General features: G+C 36.7%; 1 protein-coding gene across 3 annotated transcripts in view; it reads right to left on the reverse strand.

Annotated features, from left to right (window-relative positions):
* ADGRV1 (adhesion G protein-coupled receptor V1) overlaps positions 1-27,859 on the reverse strand; it is a 751,592-nt gene that overhangs the window by 677,573 nt on the left and 46,160 nt on the right. For all 3 annotated transcript variants that reach the window (XM_072606175.1, XM_072606174.1, XM_072606176.1), the window contains exons 7-11: positions 21,409-21,974; positions 20,469-20,739; positions 19,484-19,813; positions 5,663-5,839; positions 4,938-5,161 (exon numbers count right to left, since the gene is read on the reverse strand). In XM_072606175.1, the coding sequence (XP_072462276.1) occupies positions 4,938-5,161; positions 5,663-5,839; positions 19,484-19,813; positions 20,469-20,739; positions 21,409-21,974 (1,568 nt within the window). The remainder of the gene's footprint in view (positions 1-4,937; positions 5,162-5,662; positions 5,840-19,483; positions 19,814-20,468; positions 20,740-21,408; positions 21,975-27,859) is intronic.

The raw sequence follows: 27,859 nt of genomic DNA on the forward strand, positions 1-27,859 counted from the left end.
AAGTGCTAATCCTCTGATATGCTATACTGTATTTTGTCCAAGTGCAAAAATGATCCATTGTTATTTCTACAATTTTAGAGAATTATAAGTGGTTAGATTTAGCTAGAAGAAAGTGTTTTTAAATTGTAAGAACTTGTTGCTTTTCTTGTTACATTAAGTGCTTTTAAAAGAATTTTTTCAAGCATTTTTAATACAATTATATAGACATTATGAATAAAAAACATTGGCTGTTACCCTAAAGATATGTGGGATAAACCAAGTTAATAAATAGGTCAAATTTAGACAAATAAATATAAATAAATAAATTTAAATATGTGCACACATACATAAATATTATAACATATAATTACTATTATGATTTTCATTACCACCTAAAAGTTCTTTAATAGCTTTTCATTCACCAAGATTTGCATAAAATAATGTTATTTTTCTATGAGAAAACAAAGAAAATCAGATGAAGTAGAGAGCAAGATATTTCAAATAAAATTCTGAGGATTTTTAAAAATAAGCACTTATTAAGCACCTACTATGTGCCAGTGAGTGTGCTAAGAACGTAGCTATTTTGATCCTCACAACAACCCTGAGATATTGATAAGTGCTATTATTATCTCTATTTGACATATGAAGAAACTGAAGCGATTAAGTGACTTGCCCAGGATCACAAAGCTAGTAAGTATCTAAGGCCAAACTGGAACTCAGTTCCTCCTGACTTCCAAAGCCTTATCCACTGTATTATCTAACTGTCCCTCCAAAGCATTTTACTACCAAGTTTCTTATTCTTAATTTCACTGTGATCAAAAGACACAATGAAAAATGATACATGGCTCTCAGTATTAAAAAAACAACAATAAGCATACTTCTTCCAAATATGTGAACTGTTTTAATTCTTGATCATCGTTGCCATTAGGAAAATGGTGGCCAGGGTTTAGATTGTGAACTCCTTGACAGTAAGGACCATTGTTTACCTCTTTTTTCTTTTCCACAGTGCTTAGCACAGTACCTGGCACATAGTAGGCACTTAATAAATGCTTACTGACCAAATGACTCTAAGGTGAATGAAATAACTTTAGTAACGTGGAGTAACCTACGTACGCGGCACAAGAGGTCAGGGTCTGACCCCCTGTCCCTGAACTTGCCCAAACGAGACTTCCTGGAAAACAACAGGAGGTATTTAAACACATATTTCAAAGCTACAACATGTCCATTATGACAGTTCAACATATTTCAAAGTGATATGGTCAAAGAATGAACTTAACATCTCCACATCAAGTGGACTAGTAATCCATAGGTGTTAAAGGTACCCAAACTACCTTTCATCATAGTACAAAGAATCAAGGCAAAAGAAAATGGGGTCATTTGACAAGCTTAATATATCTGTGTCATTTTTCAGAACAAATTTGCCTTCCTAATTATGTTTCATTTGAGCATTAAAATTAGTTCAAATTCACCGAGCATATGCTGCCCAGGAAAACAAAGTGTAAGTGGTAAAGAGGAGAAGCTGGGCCAGAAATTTAAATGTAAACACCAGTCCAAAGAATCAAGAGACTGGAGAGCTCATGTGCTGGTTAACAAGAGTTTATCTGTACTGCATAACTAGTATGCACAGGAACTGAGAAGTCTAATGATTTCCTGTCTACTTTGCAAAGAATGCAAGATGGTAAAATGGAGCTGCAGAATCCCATTAATAACAGTAAACATGTTCAGTCACACAGAAAATAGGAGGAAGAGAAAGGATAAAAAATAATTCCCAATCCTCTGCCAATTTAAAAATAATTTTGTACATATAAAAGCTTTATCCACAACAAACAAATCTGTCTACAAATTTTCTCTTTATGTGTAAACTACAGTTGAAAACTGTAAATTAAGTTCAGGAGCACCAACATCTCAAACATTAAATACTACATACTACAAGTCAGATCTCCTAAACAAACAAACAAAAAATCTAATGTCAGCACCCCATGTCATTCATAATCAAAACTGTATACAAAGCATGCACAGGTTGATGGGAAAGGCAAAAATATTCAATAAACCAGGAATTGTAGCAAAAGACCATCTATTCCAAAACAGTTACTTGCAAAACAAAATGTTGATTCACCAAAAACAAAGACATTACTTTTATGCACTTACCCAAAATACACGACAAACCTTTCGGTTTCTACCCTGTCAACAGAAAGAAGTAGGGAAGGGGAAGCCAATAAAAAAATTGCCATTTGCCAGAATCTCAAGAACACTGTACCAAACTTAGAATACAGGGATGAAGATAAAGAATGCCTTTTTCCTCCCTCTTCCCAATAGCTAATAATGTTCACGTTATGAGAACCCTGCTTACTGGGTGCTTTCAGTATTGACAATCGCTAGCAAGAGGTTGGGCAGTTCCCACTTGTGTGAGATGACCCCATGACCAACCAGCATGTCAAGACCCATTCAAGACATTCCTCAACAGCCCTCCTTCAAGAAACTAGATGCTTGCCAAGCACTGTACATGCTCACAGACTGCAGCAGCTGAGCAAATTTTATTCAAGCCATTTATAATTACTTAGTGCCTTTAATTAGGTTTTTTTAAGAAACAATTCTCAGTATCTAAAGTCTATTGTCCTATGATTGGGAGGGAAGGGTGTAAAAACTGTAAGCTGAGAATACAGGTTTATTTTAATCATTTACTTGGGGAAAAACCCAAGAATCCACAAAATTTTATTATTATAGTTTTGAATCATGAAAATTGCAATTGTAGACATAAAATGAACCATAAACATCAGTCTCTCACCCTCAATTAACTGATTCAAATATTTTTAGGAAGTCCATTGAACTAAAGAAACCTCACCCTTTATGCTTTGTTACAGCATGCTTACAGGCTGATGCCTAGTTATTAGACTTCTAAAGTTGAGATTTCTAAACAATGAAAAATTTTCTATCCTCAGATTAGCATGATAAAAATGTTTCTGATTCTCAGAAAATGAAATAATAAAACAAATAGAAGATATATATATTGTGTTTAAAATTAGCAAATAAAAGTATGAATTTTTAAAATACAGGTCTTCAACTGAGGCAAAGTTTAACTATATGAATATGAAATTTGGAGATCAATGGCCTGAATTGGACTTTTCTAAGTTTCCCTTAAAATCATGGCAAATTGATATATTAACTTCTTTTTTTCAGGAATATTACTGAAAATAATTACAATCTACTTTGATTAGTTAATGGTTTGTAGTTTTATTCTAAGTTACCCAGGCAGCAGAAACAAAAATATCAGTGAGCATTCTGATCCTTTTAAATTACACTGTCTTTTTGGAATGAATTTTTATGAAGAATACACATAAAACCCACATTAAAAAAACAGCATTCCTTTTTGGTCACAAACAACTTAGATGACAGAAGTATGCTGCGATTAAGAACTGATACATACTAATAAAAGGTGAACATGTTAAACTATGAGCTAATTTCCTTTGAAATGAAAAAAGTCAATTAACTTTTACAGTTCTGTAGTACATGGTTTCTGGGGTATCACTTGTACTTACAGGAAGGAAAGAATAAAAAGAAATGAAAAGGCTTTAACAAAACAGATACTGACACATTATTGTACATAATGTATTTTTAAATTTCTTTTGAAATGAGATTAGGAAATTAGCATGGCTGAAGTTCAAAAATGAGTGCTCTGGAAGACTCACTAAGAGAACAATGTAAATCTGCATCACGGTTATGAAAACCTTGCCTCTTTAAACACACTTAGCTTAGTGCTCCAAGTTACTGTGAAATGCAGTCTGACTGCTCTACTGCTGAGGTCTGTGTTCACTGTTCATCTCTTTAATTTTTGCAGGATTATACACTGATTTAATTAGTGCCAGGAACTAAGTTGAAGGGGGAGAAAAGAATTAAATGAAGAAGGATTTTCTAGGATAGATTTCACAGTTTCATAAGAAATTCTTCTCCCTAGGGTTTAATCCAAAATGTATTTGATCCCACAAGGCATTTTACTTTTTACTGGATTTCTTCCCCAGTATGAAAGGGGATAAACCAACAGTTTCTTTTTTCTTTCACTTAATAAAGAAATTCTCACCCAATTTCCAAAGGCACATTTTCTCCAATTTAAATAATAGAAGAAAGATGCAACTAAAACCTAAAAGTTTTTTTTAAACTATTACACCCATGAAAAATAAATGCTAAGTGAGACCATTTATTACACAAAACTAAGGAAAATCGTTGCTACTTCCTCCCTAAATAAAGTAGTAAAACAGCATCTTCTGAAGTCATTTCTGCTTTATTTTCTTGTCAAAATATCCACATTACCACAGTTAATTCAGCTTTCTTCAATCAGTTTCACCTTGATCCACACTGGCTGTACATCTCTAACCCAAAGTAAACTGGCCTGCCGTAACTACCCAACTTAGGAGGGGGAAAAAGACAGCAATTAGGATCAACTTGGTTATCAAATACTAAAAACCTTGAAGTCTTTTTCCTTTTACTTCTAGGGAAATAAAGGGAAAGCAGATCTTATTTTAACTGTAAAGTATCTCTTGGGGATTGTAATACTGTTTCAATGCAAGTTATAGGGAATTGTATGCTAAACCTCGTATTCATCTGTAAGTATTATACAATTTTGTATCTGCACCTGCTTACTTTGTTACATTCACACACGTTATTATTCAAAAGATGAATCTAATAAGCAAAACTTCTCTCAAGATTTTGTATGAAATTCATCAATCTGTAACTTGTTAGATGATTCTACAGTGTGAGAGATTTTACTTTTACAGTTAGATCAGAAATAAAAGAATATTCAAACCAGAATCCAATGTGCAAATTTATAATGCTTCCATCATCACACCGTATTATTACCTGAATTAATTTCTTACTGTCCAATCCAAAGGACAGAATAAGGACAAAAAGTAGAAACATTCAACCAGATGCATACAAATATTATATAAGATATATAGAATCTTTACCTGTCCAGAGAGAGTGTTACTGTTTCATTTATTTCAGGTACATCATCTGCTTTGACAGTAATGTTAATCACCGTATCACTCTGCCCAGATAAAAATACAACCGAACCATTAAAAGGGCCTATGTCATCGGGTGTCACTGATTTTGAATTCAACCCCACGGGCTTCAAACTCCAAAAGACAGTGGCCTGTCCGTCAGTTCCATCTCGATGTAAGGGAATAGAAACCTGACAAATACAACAGAACAAATCCCTATGAAATGACAGAGATTAATTGTGTAGACATTGCCTACTGCATAAGTACTTTGGCTAAGTACGTTTAAAAATAGAAACATAGTGAAATGATGTTAAATAAAATAAAAATCTCAACTGTGCAACCAAAAGCTTGTAGATCTTCCTTTCTCTTCCAAAAATGAAGATAAATCATAGAAATAATATTGAGTTTTTTATATGGTTTCATGTTAATGTTTGTAAATGGTCTATCTTAATTGGAAAAAAATGTACAATTCTAAGGTTATAATAAGATTATAATCTATAGCAATTCCTCAAATATAAAAATTAAGTAACTTAAAAACTGTAAAAATTCTCTTACCAAAACTTACCAATACAAACTTAGTAAACGCATGTACTAACCTCAGGAAAACTAGACTCCCCCCTCCTTGAAAGTCACAATTGGTAAAAATGCTTCAAACTATGAAAATCAACACTGGTGAGAAACATTCTACGTACCACTTCAGCACGGGAATCTTCTGGCTCATGAAGAATAACTGGAAGGTTGCTGATAAAGCCAATTTCTCCATTTGCAATATCAGGAGTTACTCTTAGAGAAATGTTTCTGACATCACCAAATTTAGGACTCAGAGGCGGGATTGGAGGAATTATATTCACTAGCTCCACAGTTTCCAACTATAATATGTAAATCAAATAGCCATAAAAAAGCAATTAAAACCAAGATATACTTCAGCTGCACAAGCAACATGGGACAACAACCAGTTGCTAGAAAGCAAATATTGTAAAAAAGAAGATTGAATTTTGAGTCAATGGACCTGAATTTGAGTTCTGGCTCTTCTACCCATGGGACTTTGGGCAAGTCCACTTGCCCTGTGGGTCTCAGTTGCCTCATTTGTAAAATAAAGAGATGACACTAAATAGTTTCTAAAACTCCCTCAGGCTTTAACACTACACTCCAACGAACCAACCCCATTATTTAACATACTGATAGTAGTAATGATACTATTAAAGATTGCTAAGCAAAGGAATAACATTATGAAATGGGATATTTGAGGAAGATCAGGATGAATTTAACAAAGAGATCCTGGAAGCAGGGAAACAAAGGAAGACATTATTGTAATAATGCTACTTCATACTGGGAAAAGTCTAGATAAGGTGATGTGCTAGAAGGGGCAACTCCGACAGACTTAATGAGTTAAATTAAGAAAATATGAATAAGACACAATCCCTGCTTTCAATAAACTTAGAATCTAGGTGGCCAGAATTGCAAAGTTTGCCCACAGTCAAGATCCAACCTAAAAGACAAGTTGTTTTACTCTAGTTTTCACTAGATTGAGTTTAATTATTGAATTGACACCCAAAACTCTAAAACTTAACTATAAGAGATGCTGACAGCCCAGGAACTTTTACAAAATGACAGTATCAAATATTCCTAAATTTCATCAGCAAAGCTATGAGTATATACCCCATATCTCATGGTGATTCCCTCACCTAGAATAGCCTTCCTTCTTCCTTTCTGTTTGCAAATCCTGCATATCCTTCAACGGCCATGTCAAATCCCATACACTTCATGAAGCCTTCCTAACTACTGCTTACACTGGTCTTCATCCCTTGTGAATCCCATAGTTCAGTAATTATATGGTGGTTTGCATTATTTAATGTTGTTTAATGTCTTCAAACCTCATCTCCCCATTTAGATTGTAAGCTCCTTGAGAAGGACCATGCCTTTTACATGTTATATGTCCTTCCCTCCTGTTCCACCCTCATACTCACAGCACAGCACTAAACAGAAGTTATAAATGGGTGTTGAGTGATAACCTCTGATTTAAATTCAATTTATTTGACAAATATTTACTAAGCACCTGCAATTGTTCAAGGGACTATGCCAGGTGCCAGAGCTATAAAAATAGAGAATGTCATATATAGTCCTTGCCCACAAGAAATTTACATCTTGCTAAAAAGGGTTAAAACATAAAAGCAAGTATCCACAGGAAAAGCTAGGGTATGAGTAAATATACAAAAGTCAAACAAAACACTATTAGGAAATGGCTAATCTGGTACGACAGGAGTAAAGAATGTAAAAGGAATTAGTATGAAATAAGGCTGGAAGATGAATCAGAACCAGTTTGTGGAGGAACATGGATGCCAGTGTAGCACTCCCTTGGAGCTATTACACAGGAGGGTACTTCCGCCTACTCCCCACTCATAGAAGGCTCAAGACTATGCTCTGACTGCTTCCTGTCAGTCAGACTGTCATCTAGGCTTTACCCTTTTGTGTCAAATGGTTGTTCTGTGTTAGAGCATTTTTTATTTATAGAGAATCAGCATCTCCTCATTTACTGCCTAAACTTTGGAGATTTTTAAAGAGCCATCTGTGACCATGGGTCTTACCACTGACTTTTCTTTCCTCAGATATTTATCTCCTATGAATTTCTGGATGTCTCAGGGGTTATTCTTCCTTCTTTGTGGCTACTGTCTGTAATATCCAACTTGGGGAGTAGACATCAACAGTGTTCTTCATTCATCATTTTTTAGTTTTAAACTCTTTTAATTAGGCTTGCAAGACTTGACAAATGCATTTTTACTACTCTTTGTTAGGTATATTCCTTCTCTAGCTATGAAGCTGTTATCACTTTTTTGTAAGCCACAATAAAGAAATTAAATCCCATTCTCTGATACTACCTTGCTAAGTCAGCTGTTCCCTTCTCAAAATAATTTGCCTGTCCTGTAGCCCTCTCTTTCAGTGAGCAACAATAAGGAAAACGTTAACTTTTGCCCCTATGGTCTACAGTCTTCCATTCCCAAAACTTTAAAATACTGATACTTTTCAGGTTCCTTCTGGCACTGTCTCTTGTGTCTATAGTCACAATCTTGGTGATGCTTGTGAATTTCCAAAAGTGAGTGGCTGTCATCCATTTTGATAAGTCTTGGGAGGTTCTCTGTAATGTCTATTATATATGCCACAGGAAGAACAGGTTTCTCTCTTGTTATCAGGTTGACAAGCTGCTGCCTAGATACCCTTTAGCAGGGATTGTTAATACTTTTGTCCTTCTCTGCCCTTTAATGAACTTTCATCTGATATTTTCTATGGCTCTACTATCACTGTAGGGAGAGCAAGAAACCTCTTCCTCCTCAAAATATCCAGCTCTCTCCTCCTCAGTGGCCTCAAATTTGGTTTTGAGCATTAATTGTACCAGGCTTTTTTGTTCTTTTTTCTCCTCTGACACTTTCCCATGGTCCAAAAGTCAAGCTTTCCCTCCTCCAACTCAGATCCTCCTTTTTAACATTTAAGACTCTCCTCTGTTTCATTTAGGAACCCCTCATTCTCCCTATCAATTTGGAGTGCAGTGAGGCATTCTTTGAATACCTTCCCCATGCCCTCCAGAACAGCAATCAGCAGACATTTGGAACATAGATAACAGCCATTAATATGTGGCAGAAAGACAAAAATCTCATACTCAGTGCAAGCTGCTGCACAATTTCTCCTACTCTCCATCATGGTTGAGATTTTTGGTACTATTTCTTGAAAGCATTTGCAGGTGGTTTCAAGTTCCAAATTTCCTAGCTGAAACTTTTTTCATCCAATTATCATTTCTTAATAAATTGACAACTCCACTCGAATTCCTTTCCTTTGTCTTTCCACAGCCACAGCCAGAACTACCTCCCCTTCAGTCTGCCAATCTGTTTCACTAACTTGCCCCACCTACTAATCCATCCAAGCAATTTGTTTAAACCTCTAATTTTCCCACTTTCCTTTCCTTACTTTGTTTTGTACTGCCAGCTACCTTCTCCTCATCTTTTCTTGAGTCCACCTTCAAGTTTGCTTCCTAATTCTCCTAAATCCTCCTTATTCCTCCTTAATCCTTTTATAGCCTTATTAATTGTCCTTGATGTGGCTTCCCTTACAACCTGGAAGAAGAATTCAGACCAATATCTAGGTCTGGAAATTGTCCTTCAAATTTTTCTCAATCTCAAATTCTGCCAAATATCTCCTCACCAAATCTGACCTTTTACCACTTAGTCTAAACTCTCTTAAAGGCTGGACATAGTGATTTGGGAGCCAACTATTTGGAATACATGTTTCAAGTCATGGAAAGAGATATTATTGCCAAGGGAAGGAGATAGTGAGAGAAGAATGGAACATTAAGGTCAGAGAAGAGGAAGACCCTCAGAGTTAGGTATCTAAAAGGAAATAATAAACAAAAGAAAACTAAGATCAGAAGAAAACTAAAATGAACCAAAGTCATGAATTAAAAGAGAAGAAAGTATCGTGAAGGATAGGGACATCAACAGCATTCAATGCCACAGAAATATCAAGGACGATGAGGATTCATTAGCGACGAGAAGAGGACTGTGCGATTAAGAGGTCCATAGCAACTCTAGAGGACAGTAATTTTAGTGGAGTGGTATGTATGGAAAGCAGACTGTAAAGAGCTGAATTGTGTTTAGACTACAGGCAGTGGAGCCAGCAAGGGTTTTCAAAAAGAGAAGACCAATGCTAGAGGGAGAAGGGCCAATATTTTCCCAATGATACCATTTGGCTACGAGTCTGGAACAGCAGTGAACCCAGGTCTTCCGATCTATTGGCCATGGCCCTTGCTATCACAGCACTTTGGCGCTCTTTGGTGACTTTCATAGATATCCCAGTCTTTAGAGCACTAGGCTACTCTCTGTATACGAGACAACAGGACTGGGACTTGCTTTCCTAGTAACAACGATAGATTGGCACTGGTTCATCTTCCTATCCCTTGTTTATTCCCTCTTCCTTTTGTATCCAACAACATATATTTCTAGGGGGCTATCTAAGAGTTAATGCTTAGTAAAGATTTTTTAAATCTCATAGTTTCCTATGTAAATCTTAGAAACCCCAAATAAAAGCTAAAGAGTAAGATTTAAAAAAAGAAAAACAAAAACATGTTTGGAGAAAAAGCCCTCTAAGTAAAAGACGGGAAAGTATTAGGGGAGAATGGTGTTGCCCAATGTTAAAGACCATTCAAAGAACAAACATGACACAATGCCTAATTCAGACATCCTACTCCCATATAAAAAGAAAGAAAAAAAAGGAAAGTGCCTTCAATTACAAAGTTAAAAGAATAAAAGCTACAACTGTCCCTTCTGCTGGAGAAAGGAAATGAAACTACAGGAATTTCATTTTTTATCTCCTCTGTCTTTCAGCAGGGAGAGCTGAATATAAGAATAGATTATATAAGAATTAGAAATAAAGAATATTAGAATAAAAGTAGTGAATACTCAATTTTCCAAATTTAAAGAACATATAAACTTAGATACATAGCAGCAGGAAGGAAAAGATGATAAAAACACATTGTGGTTATTTATGCTTTTTGAAATATGAAATTCAAGTCTGAGTTGTTACCTTAACCAGGGCAAGGAAAAAAAGGAAGACCTAGGTTCTATTTTACTTTCAGATAAGGACAGCAATCTTGGGGTTTTAAGGACATCACTAATTCTAAGAATCATTCTTGAATACTATAAGAAAAGAAGGTTTAGGAGGATACAGGATGCACGGATCGAAAGGAAAATGCTAATTTCCCATGTCTGGTTTCCTCCTCTATAAACCCTTTTTTTCTTGTATTCCTTAAGCATTCATTAAATCACACTGATCCATTCATTAAGAACTGTTTCTTGCTTTTAGATCATTTGCAACTGGGGCAGCACATCAGTAATCCCATGCATGCCAAAAGTCGTATCTCAGGCTAATGTCTTTAACTGAGAAGGTTACTGAAGAATGAGTAGCTCATGTCTCCAATTCTCCACTCTTTAGTTTCATTCAAGTTTCCATGCTGAATCTGTCTCCTCCTGTTCTTAGGTTGCTCATCCATTATGTACTGTACAAGCTTCTAATTCTAACCATATCTCTTGAGCTTAGTCTATTTTGAACTTCAAGGAATTGTGTCAATGTCAAAACTGTACTGCTTTCCAAATGAGTGCTTTAATTATCTGCAATAAAGCCTCCTCGCACCACCTCCTTTTTTTTAACTGAACATGCAGATCTCTAAGACTCACGGTGAGAAAAAGGGCTTAAAGTGTGGCATCAGTGTCTTTAAAAACAATGTCACTGACCAGGGTGACCAAATCCTCTGCCTGGACAGCTTCATCTTGGTTTTTATTTTATGAAGATGTACTTTGCTATAGGAGAGGCATGGTATTTTTGGAGGCCTTGTGCAAAGAAATATCCCAATATTTGAAATATTTAGTTCAAAGAATTATAACACTAGTTCAAATAATATTAGTCAAGGAAGAAACCACAAAAAGGCAGAACTGAGAAGGCAGTATGCTCAGGCGATAATCATGCGCTGACTTTGTGGTCAGAACTTTCTCTGAATCCCAGGTCTGAAACTTATTATATATATGATCTTGGGTGAATCATATAGACTCCTTGCACATGTTTCTTCACGATAAAGTGAGTGAGAGGAACTAAATATCCTCTATGTGTGAGCTCCTTTGAGCTAATGAAATAGAAAGATGTTCTATACTGCTAAAAGCTACATTTACTCTAATAATATTTCCCAAAACCACATTGTAAACACTCCAAAAGAAAAAAAAAGGATTTCTATGTTATTTAGGAGCAAAAAACAAACCAGTACATTATTAGCTTTGCTTTCTGTCATAAATAATTAAGTTCTCACCAGAGTTTTCTACCTGAGTTTGGAACTCGATGGTGAGGGACCTCATGAGGCAAACCAAGTAACAGACAGTATCTAGAAAAAAAAATGGCAGTGCCATTATTCCTAGGGAGAACATAAAACCAAAACTAGTTTTTAAATCGCCGGTCTCTAGGCCCTTTTAGAAATCTTCATGGCTCAGTCTAAGGAAAACCAGCCTAGTGGGAACTAAATGTTTTCAGTGCACTCTACCCATTTATAATCTCCAATAATCTAAGAGGCAGTGTAGTTTAGTGGGCAGAGAACTGGCCCTGGAGCCAGAAGATTTGGGGCCTTTGACTCAAATCTGTGGCCATGGATAACCGCTGAACCTCACTGTTCCCAAACAACTCTCTTAGATACTGATTGATTAAAAAAAAAAAAAAGTTGCTCATTTACAGTGGTATAGGGAGTCTCCATGATAAAATCTCAGGTCCAAACTGACTACCCACCTATCTACATACATACATACATACATACATACGTACGTACAACACACAGTCCTGGCTAGAAACTATATATTTTGGTTTTGTTTGGTTTAGTTTTAATGTAAATAGTATTTTATTTTTTCCAATTACATGTGTAGATAGTTTTCAACATTCATTTTTATAAGATTTTGAGTTCTAAATTTTTCTCCCTTTCTCTTTTTGCCCCTCCCCAGGAGGGCAGGCAATATAATACAGGTTATATGTGTATAGTAACTTAAACATATTTCCACATTAGTCATATTGTGAAAGAAGAAACAGAACAAAAGCAAAGGCACACATACACAAAACAACGAAAGTGCACATAACATGCTCTGATCCGCATTCAGACTCCACACTTCTCTGTCTGGATGTGGGCAGCATTTTCTATCATGAGTCTTTTGGAGCTGTCTTCTATTATTGCATTGCTGGGAAGAACTAAGTTTATCATAGCTGGTTATCACACCATGTTGCTGTTACTGTGTACAGTGTTTTCCTGGCTCTGCTCACTTCACTCAGCTTCAGTTCATGTAAGGAACAATATATTTTGAACTAACTTTGTACATTTCCAAGGACGGTGTCTACACAAGTCCAGGAAATCCTTTAAATTGGACAATAGATTTTGAACCTAATAAACGCAAAAATATTCAGACATTTTATTTATTTAAGCCACTAAATGAAGCCAAAGACATACTGATGGCACTCATAATTAGCTTCTTCACTCTACTGGAAAGCCAAAGGTTGGTCACCATCTTAGAAGAGCCTGAAAATATCAGGGAATATCCTTCTACTACTGCTACTAGAAAAACAACCCAACACAAATGCTCTGAGAGTGAGACATCTTTCTGTATTTACAGGCACTTAGTAACTTGTGTACCAGGACTTCTGAGTCATGTGAGCAGCAAGATGGACGACTAAGTATTTTCTCTGATCTCTACAACCTCTTAAACCTTCCCCAAACAGAAATTATGCACCAAAGATAAAGCAACCTCAGCTGTCTCCATTTCAGCACTTCTTAACCTGGGTCATAACCCACAGTTTGAGAAGTGTTCATCACTCTAGAACACTCAGAATCCAAAAGAAGGTATTAAAAAAAAGTGCACTGACTTTCACCAACCCTGAGTTCACTCAGTACCTCTCCCCAACATCCCATGCTACAGGAAGCAAAGCTGTACGAGTAGACTCAAGGACTAAAGGGCTTGGGACACAACACACCCCCTCCCTCCTTCCACAGAGATACAGAGATAGGTGGCAAAAGTATATTCTGGGATAGCCCAAGTTAACACAACCCTTCAGGAGGAAAAGGAAGCTTGGGGAGGGCCACAACAGCCAGTAATGCTCTAGCAGACAACCCCTTGGCATCAGCAGAAAACCCCACTGCACTAGCAATGCAAAGATCTGAACTGCCTATGCCCAGATGGATAATACCAACATGGCAGCTCTCTGAAATGCCAGAGAACTGAATAAATGAAGCAATGGGGCAGGACACCATGGTGGGGGGGAGAAGGAGGGAGGGAAGGAATCTAGCTGGGTCCAGTTCTGTCCAAATGTCATCTGGGGCAGATACCTAGGCTAGTGAACCATAAATTGCTCAGCATGGCAGAAGGCTGAGATGCTTTGAGATTCAGACCCCCAAGAAAACACCAACAGAGGGGACAGAGTCAGAAAATGTACAATAGGGGAAAATCAAGGAGGAAAAAAAGACTACAATTACCAGAGATCTCACAAATAAGAAACCTTTAAGAACTTTAGCATAAGCAGATAAATTAACAGGGAAGGCTTTAGTGAAAGAAGTAAAGAGGGCCTCCAGACCTAGTAAATGATCAGGACATCTATCATTACATACTGCAAAACAAAGGAAAATGATCCAATACTTGATGAGACAGAGGATATCTTGTGAAAAGTGAGAAGAATATTGAACCAGAACACACTTGTTCCTCAGCATTTCGAAAGAGAAATGAGAATTATGAGGGTAGAATTTATGGCCTGCACAGCAAAAATAATGATCAGAACAGAAAAACTGGAATCTACAATGACAAGCCTCACAAAAAAAAAAAAGGGAGAGAGAAAACAATAAATAGGAAATAGAAATACAGAAGTGAAGAATAATTCAGAAGAGAAACAAAAAGCAGTAACATTAAAAGAAGATATGTTCATTAAATGAACAAGCAAAACATACATAGGATACACAAAGACAACCTGAGGATCTTAGACCACAATGCAGGAAATCATAAAAGAGAACTACCCAGAGCTTTTGGATATAGAAAATAACATACCAGTTAACAGAATTCAGAGATCAGCTCCAGAAAGTGCCCAAGGCTGCAAATCCCTTGATACCTGGTAGTTTAATTTAACAATTCAGTTCAGAAACAAGTTCTGCAAGAGATCATAAAACCTCCAAATACAAAGGAAATGAAACTGGAATAATACAAGACTATTCTGTAATCACCACAAAACATAAGAGGGAATGGAACAATGTTTTCTGACAAGCAATGGAGCTCAGGATGAAGTCCAGAGTGTCCAAACCCGAAAATCTGAGCTTAACCATAAATAAAAAAGATGGATATTCAATAACAAAGAGGGATTTGAAATATTTTTAGAAAAAGGAGTAAATTATTTGCTTCTCAAACACCCCAAAAAACTGAAATGCAGGAGGAATGAATAAATGCACCTTCCAGGACAGTAAAAGCAAAAAAGTAACAGCATAGAGACCAGTGAGAGACTTCTTTCTAAATGTACACAATGTGACAGGGGTAAAGGCAGAAGTCCAGTGGAGGTAACAGTGAGGGTGTGGACCTGGGGCATTCTGGATAAAACCTGGTGACACACTACCTACTGCTGAATCACTGCTTTTTATGGGATTACATTTTAACATAGGAGGTTATATGGTGGAGGTAGGGGAGCCCAAAATGACAGAAAGGTGATGCCACAGGGTCAAATTAAGGGGAAGGTGAACCCCATAGTTTCAGGAAGAGAAACTAGGGGAACAGGGAAAGAGGAAAAAGGAAGGAAGGTCTTACTGTAAAGTGGGAGGGAGTTTCACTGATGAATGCTTTTATGGTTGAAGAGGGGGTCTATGGAGGGAGATTAGAATATTATGCTGGGTGTGATCGGAGGGATTTGGTGCTTGCACAGCCTCCTGAGCCTACCTAAGGAGAGAGGGATTTGGAACTCCTGGCATAACTGGTACCTAGGGGAATGGAAAAGCATGAACCCAATGAGGAGATTTTGAGGCAAACGTGGAAAAAAAGATAACCAGAAGAGGGTACAGTGGTGGGCTGTATAATCAGGAACATGGAAATGAAGGGACTCTATGATGGGGCAGTGCCCCCTCTGATACCTGCAATAATTGGCATTGGTCTGGGAAAGAAGCACAATAAAAAAGGGGAATCCTAGGAGCAAGCAGATTACAGAACAGTAAGTACCCTTCTTTCAAAAATTATTCTCAAAATCTGAGAAAGCAAGCACCCTACCAGAGTACTGAGGAAAAAATACACTCCCAATAGCTAAATCTGGGAAAGATGAAACAAAGAAAGAAAACAATAGATCAATATCATCATTGAACACTGACTCAAAAATCTTAAACAAAACTCTGTCAGACAGACTCTAACAACTTATCCAAGAAATCCTTCATTATGACCAAGCGGGATTTATACCAGAAATACAAGGATGACTCAAGATAATCATATTAAAAACTAGAACTTTCAAAAGCATATGATCACCTCAGTAGACAGTGAAAAGGCCTCTAAGTACAACATTCACTTATATTAAAAACTCTACAAAGTACGTGTAGGCATAGAGGGACTCTTTTAAAAAATATATCATAAAAAGAATCTATCTAAACCCAAAAACAAGTATCATGTGCAATGAAGATATACCAGAACTTTTTATAATATAAGAGACAAGCAAGGATGCCCACTCTCCCCCACTATCATTTGATATAGTTCTGGAAATGCTTGAAAACAGCAACAAGGCAAGAGAAAGAAAATAAAGGCTTAAAGAAGAGATAAAACTATTTCTATCTGTTCATGAGATGATAACATACTTGAAAAATCCCAGAGAATCAGCAAACATACTACCTGAGTCAATTAATAGTTTCAGCAAAGTTGTAGCCTACAAAATAAACCATCAAAAATCTACAAAATTTCTATATAGTAACAAAACAAAAGAAGCAATAAAAACAGAAATTCCATTTCAAATAACGGACAGAAAGGCACACACTAGGCACTTAAAAATATTGACTGATTAATGTGATGAACATAGAGAAGCATGGAAAGATCTATAAGAACTGATGCAGACTGAAGTAAGCAGAGTCAAGAAAACAAAACACAAAGTAACTATAACAATGTAAATGGAAAGAATTACATATCAAAAAAATTGAAATCAAGTATAACAAAATTAAGAAGGATTCAAATGAAGACAGAAGAGAAAACTCAGAGACGAGCCTTCATAGAAACGGGAAGTCCAAAGGTCCAAACACATTGTACATTTTTTCAGACTTTTTGATCAGTTGTACTGGTTTCTTTTCTCTCTAAAAAAAATACTCCTTGTTATAAGGGATGGCTCTCTGGGAGAGGGAAAGTGGGTAAAAAATTCATTTAAAAAAATAATTGATATACCAAATAGACATGTCATATCAAACTTTCTCATCCTCCACAGGAAGGAACTCTACAATCCTTCTTGCTCCTTCCTTCCTTGCTTCTCAGGTTGTGTTTTGAATTTCAAAGAACTCTCTCCCTCTCCATCTCTGTTTCTGTCTCTATGACTCTCTATGTCTTCTCTGTCTCTCTGTCTCTCTCTCTCTCTGTGTCTCACTCTGTCTCTCTCTCTCTGTCAAATCCCTCTCTCCTTCTCTGAACTCACTGTCTCTGATGCTTACATGACAACAAATCATGAAAGACCTTGTAATAACATCTGTATCACTATTATTATCTACTATTTTGTCTTGCCTAGATTACCTAATCCTTGATGATAAGGACCATGTTGCCCTTTTACTTCCACGTATCTCCCTTTCTGCCTACTCAAGTGCTTGCAAACAAAAAGTACTCAGTAAATACTTGCCTTTCCTAAGAAAAATTCTCTTACTTTCTATTCCTTGGGTTTTAGTTAGGCATCTATGAATAAAATGCATAAACTCTTACAGGTAAGGTCAGTTGGTACTAATACTACAAGTAGTATTTCTTATTATTACTTCAGCCAAGAGATCCAATTGAATTAATGCAGCTGCCAAAAGATGTCTACCTTACAAAATATAAAATAGCTTAGGCATAGGAGATTTTCATTTAACAGTCTTCAGTCATAACCTCTTTAGAATAAGCAAGCCTTCAACTGGTAAACCTTAACCAACGGCAGGGCAGTGCAATATTGAAGCTGAAAGCATAAGTAAACTAGGACAAACAGTACAACTCTACCCACTAGACTAGACTTCTGATGCCTAAAAGAAAGACAATATATTCCAGTCCAGGAATATGTACAAAGTTAAAAAAAAAACTTACTGGCTGTTTTTAAAGACTTTTTTTCAGGAGGTACAGAAACGGCCAAGAACTCATAAACACCCTTAATAATGGCATGGAATAAATACTTCGTTACTTAATGTTCCATGTCAGCATGTCATCATTAACAGAACCCAGATAAAAGGTATCATGACAATTAAGGATGATGTATATCTGATTCTGAGAAACTATGGTAACAGCATAATGTAATCTCATAATGTAAGTTCATATGGTACTAAAAAATATTCAGTTGGAGCTTACTGCAGTCATGCCAAAACATCTTACTGAGGTTATCTTTAATGCCTTACTGAGGTATCAAAAAGATTTGGAGCAGGGCTTTTAACCTGAAGTCTGGACTATTTTGTCTTGTTCAGTTTGTTTTGTTTTGTTTTGTTTTGAGATAGGCTCTAATTCTCCCAGGCTAGAAATGCAGCAGCCACTCATGGGCCAATCCTGGTACTGATCAGCAGAAAGCCTTGACCTGATCTGTGTCCAACTTAAGACAGGTTCACCCTTCCACAGAGCGGAAAATTTAAAAGAAGCAACCCTAATACCTCAGTCAAACTCAGGATATGGGAGGGGATTTTGGGGGGTTTTTTTTGTTACCATCATCTCTTCTGAGAAACAGAATGCAAAAAGAAAAGAAGACACTGGATAAAGCTTGAAGTTTGTTAGAGCAGCAAACAACATAAAATGATGAAAAGCAAAAAATTGTCACTAATCCAGATAAAATTCATAAAGCAAATTTAAATTCACTTTTTTCCAAAATGCCTGCTCTGTCCTACATATTTTAAAAGCACAGTTATACTCATTCCATAACCCTTTAAGCTATAATTACAAAAATAAAAATTATCCCCTCCTGGTAAATTATACCTTGAATTTCCAGAATAGTCAGGGAAAAGGAAGGTTCTGATTAATCAAACTTTCTCCGTAGTCAGAAAACAGTTTTTCAAAGCACCATAGACTCTTAGAGCTGGAAGAGACCACCTACCACTTAGTCCCAATAGTTCACATTAGAAGACTGAGGACAAGAGAGTGGAACTTATTTACTCGCTATTTCTTAGCAGATGTAGGATTACATTCTCCCAATTACATATTCCCAATTCCATACTCTTTCCACTACATACTGCTATCTTCCTCCTTTTTTCCACTCTGTGGTTGTCTTTATATATTCATCAGCCTTCTTTCTCAATAAGCTGGTTTTTCTGACACTTACTAAACGTAGAGTGCAAGGGGAAAAGTCCATTTAATTGAAGCTTTTGGAACTGAGGTTTTAATGTAGTCAGACAAGTACATTTCACTCTTCAAGGTCTCTAAGATTAGTACATATATTCTTGTGCCTAGATGTAGTAAGAAATGTAGTAAGGTAAAGGTACACTTACACTTTAAGGTCTTTCAGGGTTCAGTACATATACTCTTGGGCCCAGTACATATTCACTGGGTACCCTTTTATAACCCATTGTAGCAATATGGCATAACAAATGACCCCAAAGTAAAAGGGGCACTTAACATTGCATTTTTTTACTACCTATGTGGACTGTTGCAAGAAAAGTATTCTGTAAGTGGGACTGTACTACATAAATGTGATTTTATTATTAAGAATAGTGCAAACCAAGGCCCAATGATACTCCTTTCATATGTAGCATGTAGTTTTTATACAGTGTGTAATGTAATTTTTAACCAGATTATAGAAAAAAATACCTGCACTAGGAAATGGGCCCCATTTTGAAGAAATGCATCATTTCTTATGGGTAATTTCATAGAGATGTGAGTTTTCCATTCTGAAAAGATGAGACTATTTCTCCTAGACACATTTAAGATGCCATCTTTTGCTCGCAAAGGGTCCACAGCTCCAGCAGGAATATAAAATGTGGAAAAAAACATCCTCACATCGCCTTTAGTTCCTCCTTGTCTTGCAAAATTCAAGGATAGGAATCTTTCACCTGGACTGCTTTCAATCTTCTGGTCTTCCAAAGGATAAAACTTTATTAAACCATAAACATTATCACTGTCCTGGATGTAGAACAAAAGCTGCCATAAAAAACAGAATTTAGACAATGCATAGAAATTAACAAATGATTCACTTTTTACTCAAAATTACTCAAATTTTCACCACAAAATTCACACATAAAGATCTAAGGATATACATTTCTTAATTATGCAAAAAAAGATTCAAAAATGAACTTTATATTTTTGTTCAACAACAGAAATAGAGAGGCAGTATGATGTAGAATATAAAGAGCCCACTTTGGCATTAGGAAAGCATGAGTTTCAAGTCATGTCCTGACAAATACAGGTCTTATGAAACTGGGCTAACCACTTCAATGCCTACGTGCTGCAGGCAACTTTTTAGGATTATTAATTACAGAGTATGACTTTCATTGGTAGAGGGAATTTCCTTAGCAAGAATTCCCTCTACTCATGAAATCACCAGTGCAGCTAAAAATAAACAACAGAAAAAGAACATCAAAACCTTTAAATCCATAAAGAAAAATCCTCAAATGAAAACAAGGTAGAGAAGGAGGGAGGGAGAGAAAAAGAGAGATGGAGGAAGGGAGGGAGGGAAAGAACAAAAAACATTTGCCCCATTTGTTTTCTCTTGGTATGAAACCTAAAACTTAAGTTTTCCTTTCCCATGCCAAAACGTCAGCTTCCTTGCATTGCACACAAAAGCCAAGGGCCTCACCTTTGCTGGCTCACTCACTTCTGCACCTCCTTGTACTGTGTGAGGGAGAATTTGAAGTAGAAAAGCTTCTGCCTCTTCAGGGAGATCATCATTTACAACAGTTAGAGGAATGGAGGCCATCATCTGCCCTTGAGCAAAATGCACAACGCCTGAACTTGGCATGATGTCTGCTGTCACTGGAGAAGGATCGCTGCTGTTCCGTGTCATGACCCAACTCACTGAAATGTCCCCATGAGTTCCACCATTCCTCACCACTGTGATTTCTTCAAATCTACAATTTTTAAAAAGAAAAATGCATGCAGATGTATATGTGTAATAGATTTATTATTTATTATAACACTGTTTATTATTATTATATTTATGGTATATTTTATGTTAATATTGATTGTTCTTGTACCATAAATATTATTGAGTGCTGTCTTCCCCCATTAGAATGTAAGATCCTCAAGGGAGCTTCCTTTCTTTTTGGCTTGTATTTGAATTGTTTGGCATACAGTAAGAGCTTAATAAATGCTTGCTACCTAGTTGTATGTATTTAGTTGTGTTATAAAATAACATTAGATATAATCCATTTTTTCTCTTGGATATACATGCCTTATGTGAATATGAACTTCTGAAAGAAAAAAAAATTTAATATCAACAAAAATTGCTATCCTAGTTAACTCTCAGTAATAGAAATATACCTCAGACTTTCAAATTAGCAACTTTCCTAAGTCATATACCATAATTCCATCTTAATTTTTAAGTTGAAAATAAAAGTAATTTCTCAATTGTGTAAAAAGGAAGACTTTTATACATAGATATGCATACACACACATATGTATGTACATGTCAGTTTGTTAGACAAACCACTAAATGAACTTTAATACCAATATATTAAAATGATAATCTAGTTAACAATAGGCATTTATTACAGCAACAGAACAAAACTGAACCCTACCTTGAGACTTGGTCTTCATCGATGATAACTGTCTGTTCAAACAAGACACTATTAAAAGACAGTACTCCATAAGGTTTGTCATTTGCCTTAATGGTGACTTGAACCATGAAAGGGCTTAATAACACAGCATCTCCCTGTAAAGTGTCCTTAAGTAAGACGATCAGGAAGGATTCGGCAATCTCTGGTATGGCATCATCAATGATTTGAAATTTCAAATAGGATTCATGAACAAAAGGTGGGAAAGAAATAGTTGTGTTTGGCTGAAGATCAATAAAGTCTACATTCTGTTCTGCATGGGCTGTTGAATTCCCAGTCACAACAGCATAATTGATTGAAACTTGGTATTCGTCGGATCCAATCAAATTTCCACTCTCATTCTTACCACGAACCACTGGAATTGTTAGTATGTCTGCTTCCTCAGGCACTAAGTAAGTACTCTGGGTAAAGCGTATTGGACTGTCATTTTTCCGAATAACAACCTCAATCGAGTTTCTTGTAGTGTTGATCTCAGCCCCTCCCTCTACGCTTTTTAGCTGAACCAAAAATAGTTCATCATTTTCTGGTATCTGCCAAAGCAAAAATAAACACTGATGAAAAGAATAGGTCTGACAACACTAGCGAATCAACCTGCATGTAATAAAGTCATTATTTTTTCCAATTTGATTGTAAATAAACCAAAATTATCTACCTAGAAATACCAAATGAAAGCAATCAGAATCTCTTGACTGGTTTTGGGGGGAAATTAGTAAAACAACAGTAAATATGAATCATGTAAAGAATATATATTATAAGTTGCTAGCCCACTAGTGACTCTAAGAAATATTTATTAAACAGATATTTTTCTATGTCATTTTACATGAATTTCAGCAGGTTGCTGGTAACAAGCTGCAATCAGTGTCTATGACCATCTTGGAAACAAGGAGTGTGCCCTATCAGCTTCATTTAGCATTCCAGTGATGTGCTTTGGCACTTGACAGTCACAAAAATCTCTGTCTCCAGCCATACTCTTGGATCAGGAAAGATGGCCATGCTATGCTTTAGATAACAATGGAAAACCACCATAATCTGTGAGACATTTTTTGAGTATTTGTGACATTTCCACATGATTCCACAGAGTCTTTTCCCTTTGGCTACCACTTGTTGTCTGAATAAGTCATGCCAGAGCTGTGGTAGTTACACAGTAAAGTTGTTTGAGGTTTTCCCCCCTCTCTTTTGCTAATTCATACTGATTTTGTGGTTGCTTTCGTAAGTTGATGATCTGACTTCATACAAACAGCTAATTCTAAAATGCCTCAGGTTGGTAACTAGTCATTTTCTGTCCTTTCGGATACAATCAATTTCATTTTTATGGCATCATCTGGTGCTTGCCAGGTCCAGGGTTTTCTACCTCTTTCCCTTATTTTCACTGAGTTTTAAAAAATGTTTTGTTTCCATATTAAAAACATTCACAGATCACTCCCACTTGAAGTTTCATGTGGCAAAGGAAGAGTTAAGCAAAGTTAATAATAGTGACCTTATCTAAAAGTTCATGCAAAATTTATAACACTCCCTTGTCTCTATTTTTTTAATTAAAATAAAGCTATTTTTTGTCCCCTCACTTCCACCCCCACCCACAACCTAAATGGATAGCATGATTCATTATTGATTCTCTGGAATCACAAATGCAAGTGTATTGATCATAGTTCTCTATCTCCCTTCCTGAAAAAAAATTTGTTAACTCCATATAAGCATGACAATTCTGAGTAATCTAAGTAGCCTAACAAGTTTTCTCCTCTTTCATTTCCTTAGCCACATTTTCCAGCAACTATCTCTGCCACTGCCCTTTGTGCCCGTTTTTGCACTGAAGTCATCAAGGATCAAAGTACAGATGGAGTAGACCCATAGGGTGTTGTCTGATTCTTCACCGAGTTAGTCTAGCACCTCACCCTCTTCATACGAGTGATGGTTATCTTCCCCATGGTCTTTTCACTCGGGCTCATCTTACAGAAGTGCTAAACTGTGAGATAACTAAATATCTCGTGAATTTTACTTCTCATTGCTTTGGGAAATGCAACCAGTAAAACCAACCATCTCTGAGAAAAACTCTGTGTGCTATCCTTTAATTTAGACCCAAACTCCTGTAGAGTTTCTGGCTTCGTATCTAGTGAGAACACCAAAATCAAACTCAATGTGATTTAGTTTCTTCGATAATGTATCAGCATTTACTGAACAAAGATTTCACATTCTGAACAGTCAAATGAATCTGCAGTCATCCCAACATGGACGCTCACTCCAACATGGCAGATTACAACACATCCATGCCTATCAATCCTGCGCTATTTGATCCATGTCCTCCTATAAATTCTTTCTTTTTCCTCAAAGTAAATGCATTTGCTGAGTTGGCATCCTAAGACTAGTAAAAAAAAAAAATGCTCTTCATAAACCTGGGATATAAGTCTCTCACAACTATAGACAGTATCAGGGAAAGAACAGTTGCATTCCAAGGGAGGCACATATTTAAGGAACATATTGTGGCCAAAGCAACTCACACCCTGGTGGGAGCTATAGGGTCCCTATGTCTTTTCCATCCTCATGGTGTTGTCCTTTACTGACCCCACTGGGTACAGCACCTCTGATGGGCAGATTGCTTAGGCCCAATCTTCTCTGCAATGAAACTTCAACTTTAAGTGTTTTATTTTGCCAATTAGCAAAAATTTATTTTCCTTTCTGCCTACCCCATTAAAGAAAAAAAAAGGGAAAAAATCCTACAAAAACTCATCACAAGAGGATTATATAAAAGGAAACTTTACATTCGATACATGGGAGGCCTTCCCCACTTTCCCCTGACAAGAAAACAAAAAGAATACACAGGCTGTACATTGGTTGTCCTTCACTCTGGCCAAGTAATCAGCCCATCTTCCCTCCCAAAATAATCCCTCTCCCTAAGCTTACTGGTATGGACTCTTTTCTTACGTGTAGAGATGAACACCCTGCCCTGCACGAGAGGCTGAGTGGAGCGAATGAGAGCAAGAATGCTCCAGCCTTCTCCAGTCCTATTCAGGATTCCTCAAACTTTATGTCCTATTTGTTGCCTCAGGCACTTATGGGTTCCAACTTCAAGAGTCAAGATGCAAGAAAGAAGTCCCACTTCAAGTTGCTAAACAAAAAGACTATGGAAAGACATGGGAGGAGACAGCAGACACTATCATGTCCCCATTCCCAGCTTGCTACACCAGAGACTTGGGGGATCCCCCCTGGGTGTGATCTGGGACTCACCTACTTCCACTGGGAGAGTTCATTCTGTTTTATGTTATATATTTTCCTATGTATATCTTCTCTGATTTCTGTTATGCTTCCGTTTTCCATAAATTTACTTTTTACTATATCTATTCATGGTGGAACTGGTGTTTGATGGAAAGAGGATGAAGTCTTGGATACAGCTGTCCTTCATGCCTGGCAATGATGGCACGGCAGTCAGAAGTTAGCTTGAACTTGGTAAAAATAATAAAATTAAGGAAGGAGACGGCTATCATCCTAGTCTGCAGAGTACCCCTTCTCTCTGAGAAGAGCAGAGTGGCCTCCAGCCCCAGCCTCCTGTTTCCCTTTCTGGAGGGAATTAAAATTATCTCTTCTAGAAGCGGGGGGGGGAAGAGACTAAGGATGTCTCTCTCCCAGCCATACAACACCCCTTTGGGACATACTGGGATACAGGCCTTGCCACAAATGGTACCTTGCTACACACGGGGTCCCCCTACACAAGCATGTATTCAAAAAGTATTTTGTAAGCATTTACTATGTACCAGGCACTGTGCTAAGCACTGGAGACACACAAAGAAGGAAAAAATAGTCCCTATCCTCAAGGAGCACACAACGTAAAGGAGGAGACAAAACATACACACAAGGGACATACAGAGTAAGTGTAGATAACCTAACAGGTTACCATCTCAGAAGACTAAGAAAGGTCTCCTACAGAAGATGGTATTTGCCTGTAGTCTTGACAGAAGCCAGGAAAACCAAGAAGCAGAGGTGAGGGAACAAAGCATTCTAGGCATGAATCCTTTATTCTGATTCTTATTTATTTTGTACTGTAGCTTAGTTCTCAGCTATCCTGTGATTCTACAAAGCCTTCTCAGGGATACTCATTTTTAATTCCTGAGTACTGTAGTGTTCCTTGACTTCTGCTGGGATGTGCTAGTAACTGCTTAACAATTGGCTCTCCATCTCAGGAAAAAAAAAATTTATATGCAACACACTTTTAAATTTAATTTGCATTTTTAACATTTTTCCATTACTTTGGTAAGTCCAGACAATCAACAAAACAATAAAACAAGCTCTCATTTGTAGTATTTATAGATTTCCAAGGTGTAAATGCTCACAATGAAAATTTCGCTATAGACTCTCTCAAGACATCTAAGTACTAAGCTATCTTCTATATAAATTACCTGATTTTATATAAATCCTGAAGGAATTATTCACTGTGATACAGTTGACTTTCAATTACTTTCAAACACATTAATATCAGAAATTAAAAGGTGTTTTTTCTAACCACATGAAAAGCTAAATTTACTAGCTCACCAAATAAGTTCCACAATTTTATTTTATATTTTAGAATACAATTTACACATAGTATCACAAATAAACTTAATATAAATTACTTAGCACAATAAATCACTGTCAAGTTCTCTCAAGATGGTACAAGCTATTTCCTGAACACTCCTGCTCATGAGCCACCACCAGTAGAATATTAATATTGGGGATTTGTTTCCAGAAGAAATTTAGGATTACTGAAGAAGCTCTGCAATTTCCCAAAGGCAATCCAGACCATTTTAGTTCTAGGCTCAACTTAGTTTCAATTTAAGCTGGAAGTAGGAGAAAATGGTCAACAGTGTCAAATGCAGCAGAGAAGTCACAGAGGGTGAGGCCTCAGAAAAAGCCACCAGATATGGCAATTAAAAGACCATGGATAACTATGAGGAAGCAACTTCAGACAAGACATAGGAAGACACATTACAATAGGTTGAGAAAGTGAGTAAAAGAAGAAGAAACAACAAAGGCAATTAGCACAGATGGCTTTTATCAAGAGTTTGGCTATGAAAGAGGGAAGAAAAAGGATGATGGCTAGAGGAATTAACAGAGTCCGTAGAGGACTTTTTCAGGATAAGGAGAGACTGTTCACTGTAAGCACACTGGCAGGCAAGAGGAAAAGAATCCGAAGTTAGCAGAGACTGATGATTAGAGGGGTGCAGATAACTGTTAGGGCAATCTCATAGTAAAGACAGATGGGAAGAGGATCAAGGTATATGCAGAAAGGCTGACCTTAATGAGAAGGAACACTAATCTCAGAAGTACTGAATGCAGATACACCAAGAAGCAACAAAAAGACACATGGTCGCTGGACAGCCATCAAAATAACAAAGTGTACTTACTATTGTATTTTCTGATTTAGTTACGCTAAGGACTATTAAGAGGTCCCCTCAGCTTGTCTGAGGTACCATATTTTCCAGAAAGACTGGACCTAGAGCATGCAGGAGGCACAGACCCCCAGCTGATATGATTTGTTGTTTGCATCCCAAACCAAACTTCCTGTGTGTTCTTGGAAGTCAAGACAGGTGACAGTCAGTCTGCACTAAGTTAAGAAACTTTGTGCAGCTGGGACCCGTGTAGATAAGCAGACCATCCTGTCTTTGTAGTCTAGCAGTTCCTAAGGTAAAACAAGGCAGTTTTTGCCAATGGCCTGCTCCTCCGTTTCTGGAGGGGTTTCATCCTTTTGTCTTTTTACTGAACCTTTCCCCCTCCCATACCATGCCCCTTTGGATGGAGATTGCTGTTAACTCCTCCTGCTGTTATAAAAAGGCAAACTTCTGTATAAATTGTGAACTCTTTGGGTTCCACATGCTTGTTCATTTCTTTTGTAATAAACAGAGTTTTCACAAATTTCCTGAAGTTGTGATTGCCTGTTGATAGTTATTCCCTAAATTGTGGTTCTATACGAATCCTAAAGGCATTATTCATTGTGAAACAGTATCTTCAGTTCCAAACATGCTAATATTAGAAATTAAAAGATTCTGCTTTTTCCCATTTACATGAAAAGCTAAATTTATTAACCCACCAAATAAGCTCCAAAATTTTAGAATACAATTTACATATAGTGTCAAAAATAAATTAACTTAAAATAAATCACTTAAAATAAAACAGTATTTATTTGCAACAGGAACACAAAAATTCAATTAATTACAATTTTTCAAAAGATCCATGATTTTATCAATACAGATACTGCTCCTTCTGCCCTACACCTTATTAAATAAAATTGATAAGTGAACATAACCCAAAAAATTAACTGCCTAAAAGCCAACCTTCTAGCAAGTAAACTCTCGCTTCAGATAGCACAACCCATCTATCCCTTCAACTGAAGACTTAAAGGCCACTCTATTTACTGCATAATGAAACAATGAATTAAGACTTTTGAGGAAGT

The sequence above is a fragment of the Notamacropus eugenii genome, chromosome 4 (genome assembly GCF_028372415.1).
Source record: "Notamacropus eugenii isolate mMacEug1 chromosome 4, mMacEug1.pri_v2, whole genome shotgun sequence".
NCBI classification, from domain to species: Eukaryota; Metazoa; Chordata; class Mammalia; order Diprotodontia; family Macropodidae; genus Notamacropus; species Notamacropus eugenii.